Below are 6,156 nucleotides of genomic sequence, written 5' to 3'. Positions count from 1 at the left end.
TTTGGGTTGGTTAATGATTTAACCATGTTTAAGACTTGAGAATGGTGTATAATCACTAGTGTTGGTGATTATTGATGATTTGGAAACCTTTAGGGTTCTTGTGGTTGACTAACTTTGACTAGAGTCGAAATTAGGGTTTGTTGAGGATTATAACCCGAATGTCGATTCGTTGAGGTTTATAAACTTAAAATGGATTAAGTTGATGTATGAAACCGAGTTAAACATGTTTTGGTGTCAAAACTTGTAAATGGTGAGATTTTGACCTTATGGGTTAAAATTAGGGTTTATGGGCGATTTTGAGAACGATAAGTGTTTAACACTTGTGTTCGGGTTTAATTGTCATATTAGGACCATCATCACTCGTGTTAGTGATTATTGGTTAGTTTGGGCGCGGTTTGTACTTGGAAGTGCATTTGGGTCGAATTTGCACTAAGTGTCAAATTGGGTTGGTTTGTAAATCCAATCTAAGTGTGTTGTTGAATTTGTGATAATGGATTAGGTACATTCCTTCAGCGAGTTGCGGATTATTTGGAAGCATTTCATCAAGGCGGCAATGTGAGTGTTAATATCTTATATGCATATGTATGTGTAGGATGGGTGCGGGTCGGGTGAAGTGATTCTCTACTATTAGAGCTCACTTCACATATAGGTGGATTTGATGGACTTTGGTATGAGTCCAATTGGCACGGTTGTGCTCTTTGGTTGACCACCTTTGGCGAGGTACATGTTTGTGTGTACGTTATCACACGTGGTTATGATTTAGATGTTATAACCCCAATGGCGAAGGGTTTATATTGTTGTGAAGTGGATGACCCCGATGTGGTGGATTTTATAATCCCGTGACAGTGGGATTTGATGTTGAGAAGTGAATCGCCTGTAGTTCGGATTCACGATGACTCGTGTAGTTCGGTCATCTTATTGAGGTAGTAATCTCGTGTGGTTTCGGATTACTAAGGCTCGTGTAGTTCGGCCAACCTCGATGTTAGTGAAGATAGTAATCTCGTGTGATTTCGGATTACTAGGGCTCGTGTAGTTTGGCCAATCTTCATTGTGGTACTTGGTTCTCGGTATTGGGTTAAAGGGTTAACCTTGGTCATTTTTATATTATTATATACATTAATGTATTGTTGTGTTGTAGCTAACCCTCCGGGTGTAGCTTATTGGCGTTGTTCACATCGTCGTTGGTGAACTTATACTTTGTTGATATCTTTAGCTTGTTGCTTAGTGATCGTACGGTATGCTTAGTATAGTTGCCTTATACATGGATGCTTCGGTATGCGGTATTTGATATTTGTGTGGCATTTCCATTTTATACATATATATGTATGTAGTATATTATCATTCACTAAGCGTTAGCTTACCCTCTCGTTGTTGCAATTTTTATAGGTTCGCATGCTTGGCGGCTCGGGTAAGCTTGGAGATTAGAGATCTTGGCTAGGTTGCTAAGAAGATCTTGCTTTTGTACTCGATTAGGATTTGGGTAGCGTAGTCCCAAATCACCATGCTCGGTTTTGTTGGAAACTAAACTAGTCGGGTCGTGTATGTCCGTTTGGAGAATAAATCAATGTATTAAATGTTTTAAGGTTTATTAAACCTTATATTGTATAAAAGATGGTTATGGAAACACAATTGGGTCCTAAAGTATTATTTAACGCGTATTAAAAGGAAAAAATTTTATGAGCCGGTTTTAATACGGGTTGGGTTGTTTCACATAAACATAAACAGCCTCTTTAAGTTGGCTGTTCGAAGCTTGCTTGAGACATTCAAGCCCATAATCGATATGTCTACCGTCAAAATAACCTATCAAACACCAGCGAAATATCGCATTAGGGTTTCCAAAAATCGTACAACGAAATAAAAAAACAAAGAATCTAGGGTTTCCCCAAGGTAATAGAGGCCACCGATCTAGGGAAAGCCTTTTTAATACTAAAGGATCTTTTGAAAGCTTCGAAAAACTTCTGCAAACTGACTTACACATGAACAACTGGTCAGATGAGTAACTTCCAACTTGGGATAAAATTTCCACAAGCATATCTTGTGGAAGATTTTCGATCGTCTTCGATTGAGTAACTTTCATTTTTTTAAATAAAAAATACGAGAAAAAAGGATGAACTTGATGTACTTGAGAGAAATGTGTACAGGAAGATGATGGAAAGTATAACAGAGAAAAGACTTGAGAAGAAAATATGCAACTTGCTTTCTGGCATTAAAAGTCGATTTTTGGTGAAAGTGAATCGACAAGATACCACATGTGCACTTAATGATGATTTTATTTAAGTATAAAATATACTTCTAATTTTATTTCAATTAGTATCTACTAGTTATCGAACCCTCGCTTCGCGCCGGGGGTTAGATTTTCAATGTATTTTATTGTGTTTAGTTTGTAGAATTATTTCGTGGCTAACGATTATGTCGTTGAAGCGCAACTTGAGTCGAACTAAAAGGTATAACTCGTCAAAGATTTAAATGTTATTTTACATCTCCGCGTTTTGCTATGGAATTGTCGACTTTTAAAAATCGAGCGCAAAATCAACGTGTAGAAAAGTACCTTAAATATTTATCGTTTTTTAAAAAGCATCCGTTTTGCCTATAGTTAGTGACATTGTGTTCCTAAAATTATTTCGAGTTTAACGATGTTGTCGAAAAAATTTAACTCGTTGCGAGCGAGAATATATGACCCGTTGAATATTTGGGTGGAGTTTAGTTAAGATTTTTTATAAAAATAGTTATTTGACACTTTACCCCCTGTTTGGGGGGTCGGTTTTATTTTTTGAACAAAGTTTGGGGGCTTTATTTGGGAAAAGGAAGGAAAAGTAAAAAAAAAAAGTTGAAAGGACGAAAATGCCCCTGATTACTATTCACCGTTTTTGTCTAATAGTTAATATAGTAATAACTAGTAGGGCGACCTGACTTTGCGCCGGTTCTTCACCCGTGATTAACATTAATTTCATAGCTAATTATTGAAAAATAATTTTTTTTTTCATTTTATCGAGGAAGGACCAAAAACAGTTATGTGGTTGATTTGTAATAAGCGTGAAAATAATTATTCATCATTTTTTGTTTTACTTTCCGTATTGTCAAGAGAAAAGACCCAATGCTCAATCAATAAAGTGAGACGTACATCAACGATTGGTACAAACTATTTAATACAATAGGAAAAACTATATATAATAACAATAAAACACTTATTAAACAATGAGTTACGTAGTTAATTTATAATAAGAAAAAATTTAAACAATAATCAAGTGAAAAATTATGTGATTAATTTAATAATAATAATAATAATAATAATAATAATAATAATGAATAGTTATGGAGTAGTAAAAATTATATGGTCAATTTATAATGGATGAGAAGTTTAATGGTTAAATTATAAAGTGTAAAAAGTTTGTGGTGCATTTATAAAAGCTATAAAGGTAACTATTATAAAGGGTGTGGGTGAATTATAAAAAATAAAAATAATGATAATTAGTAGGTGGATGAGAAGTTTAATGGTCAAATTATAAAGTGTGAAAAGTTTGTGGTAAATTTGTAAAAGCTATAAAGTTAATTATTATAAAGGGTGTGGATGAATTGTAAAAAATGAAAAGTTTGATGTGCTTTTGTAAAGGTTTGGAACTTTACTATTCATTTTGGATATGTTATTTAGATATATAGGGTAATAATAACAAAGTCAATATATATTATTAGAAAATAATATTAAGTAAAGGATACATGGCAAATAATAACCATTAGATTTTTGGTGAAAGTGAATGGACAAGATACCATGTGTGCACTTAATGATGATTTTATTTAAGTATAAAATATACTTCTAATTTTATTTCAATTAGTATCTATAACAAAGTCAATATATATTACTAGCAAATAATATTAAGGATACATGACAAATAATAACCATTAGATTATTAAGAGGACCATTACATCTTAAAGCACCTCATTACATCACCCTCAACTCCCTTTTTAAAGATAAGAATATAGAAGATAATTTTTTGAATTTAAATTTCACGATATAATATCTAATAATCTTTAAGTAATTTGGATTGACTTCAATATCTTCCAATCTTTAACTAAATATCAATAAATAAATTGACTAATTAATTAGAGTTTTTTACTTCATATACCCTTCTTAACTTTTAAAATCACATATACATACCCACTTACATAAATTAATAGTATCATATATGCCCATTACTAACATTTGAAAAAGCATATTTACCCATATAAACGAATAATATCATATGCAATTTGAGAGGTTTCTTTTACAAGAAGATTTTTGGTGATACAAGTTTTCTATTTTACCCTTAAATTGCTATTAGGTCAATATACCATTTATGGGTAAGATAGAAAATTTATATCCTATAATAACTAACTATACAAAAAATAAATCAAAACTAAATAAAAAGGTAGGACCTATTAATTATCCACATAATAATTACCTACATAATAGGGATGCATTTACCTTACCCATAAAGTATGTTACAAGTTACAACCATTTTTTTCTTGTTCCCTTATATTTTCACGAATTGTGAAAATATTTTTAATATTAATCAAGTTTTTTGCCAAAAAAAAAAGTTACAACCATTTTGTAGTATGGTATTTTTTTTTATCTGTTGGATATAGAAATTACAACACAAATAAAAACTAAAATCCGTCATAATCTATAAAAACTTGATCTCGTTGTGTTTTCACCTTCACTTGGACTGCCTTGACCACGAATAGTTCTACAAAATACAATAATAATAATAATAATAAATAATAAATGGATCTTAATTAATAAATGGAATGATGATTCTTAATAAAAATCACTCAAAATGGCACCCACTCTCGTCCTAATTTATGTTTACTACAACGGTGAGTATTCGGATGATTGAAAATGGTATACACTTGGCGAAAGAAAAACGTTCGAAAAAGTGGAGTACAAACAAACGGACTTGGTATGATTTAATTTCGACTGAGATGGTCGCCTAGATCTCTTTGTGTTTTCACCTTCACTTGGACTACCAAGTCCGTTTGTTTGTACTCCACTTTTTCGAACGCTTTTCTTTCGCCAAGTGTATACCATTTTCAATCATCCGAATACTCACCGTTGTAGTAAACATAAATTGAGACGAGAGTGGGTGCCATTTTGAGTGATTTTTATTGTAGTGATGATTGTTTGATTTTGGAGTAATTTGATAATTTATATGGTGTTGAGGTATGGAAGAATGGACATGTACTCGTATTTATATAGGAGAAAACCTAGCTAACCGTTGCAAATATATCCGTTGTATAATAATCTTCTATTCTTATCTTTTAAAAGGGATAATTTATATGGCGTTTATATTTATTTTAATAATAATCTTCTATTCTTATCTTTTAAAAGGGAGTTTGGGGTGATGTAATGACATGTTTTAGACTATTGTAACATGTGCTTCAAACAATTGTAAAATGCTATTGATGATGTAATAATTAAAACTATTTAAATTTAAATTAAATATGTGTATTCTATAACTAAATGATCAAAATATTGCTTTCTCAACTTTATACGCAACTCGATTTCCAATGTATATCCACTAGAGTGTTCCCTTTCTCAACTTTAAATAGCAGTTTACCCTTTTCAAAATCAACATACATTTTATTTCAATTTACACTTCAACTTTTAAGTGTTCATTATCTATCCACCATTTTCAACACCCAAATACAAAAGATACCAAATCTAGGATCATGAAAACCTGTCTTCCAGATCATTGACCCTCATGGTGTTTGCAATGCATTGAGTCACGGTTCCATAATCAGATCAGAGAGATCATAGTTATTCTGATTGTGGAACGTGCCTCAATCTGTTGCTAACACTAGCATTATACCAAATCTAGGATCATGAAAACCCGTCTTCCGGATCATTGACCCTCATGGTGTTTGCAATGCATTGGGTCACGGTTCTATAATCAGATCAGAGAGATCATAGTTATTCTGATTCTGGAAACATCCTCAATCCATTGCTAACACTAGCATGATTTTCGACCTGCGGGTTTTGGGCCTGAAAAAAGATCTTAGAAAGCACATATCTCCATCTTTTTCATCTTATAGATATACATGTCTTGCAAAAATAAAACATAAAAAAATAACATAACTAAAAAATAACATCACTAAACATTATGAAAAAAGATCACGAAAAAA

At 32.0% G+C, this 6,156-nt stretch overlaps 1 protein-coding gene across 1 annotated transcript; it reads right to left on the bottom strand.

Moving 5' to 3' along the window:
• Positions 1-1,687: 1,687 nt before the first annotated feature.
• LOC139900828 (putative F-box protein At1g67623) lies at positions 1,688-2,077 on the bottom strand. Its single transcript, XM_071883582.1, has one exon. The coding sequence runs from the start codon at positions 2,075-2,077 to the stop codon at positions 1,688-1,690; it is 390 nt and encodes a 129-aa protein (XP_071739683.1).
• Positions 2,078-6,156: the final 4,079 nt, after the last annotated feature.

The sequence above is a fragment of the Rutidosis leptorrhynchoides genome, chromosome 3, assembly GCF_046630445.1.
Source record: "Rutidosis leptorrhynchoides isolate AG116_Rl617_1_P2 chromosome 3, CSIRO_AGI_Rlap_v1, whole genome shotgun sequence".
NCBI classification, from domain to species: domain Eukaryota; kingdom Viridiplantae; phylum Streptophyta; class Magnoliopsida; order Asterales; family Asteraceae; genus Rutidosis; species Rutidosis leptorrhynchoides.
This window is presented reverse-complemented; position numbering and strand designations above follow the sequence as displayed.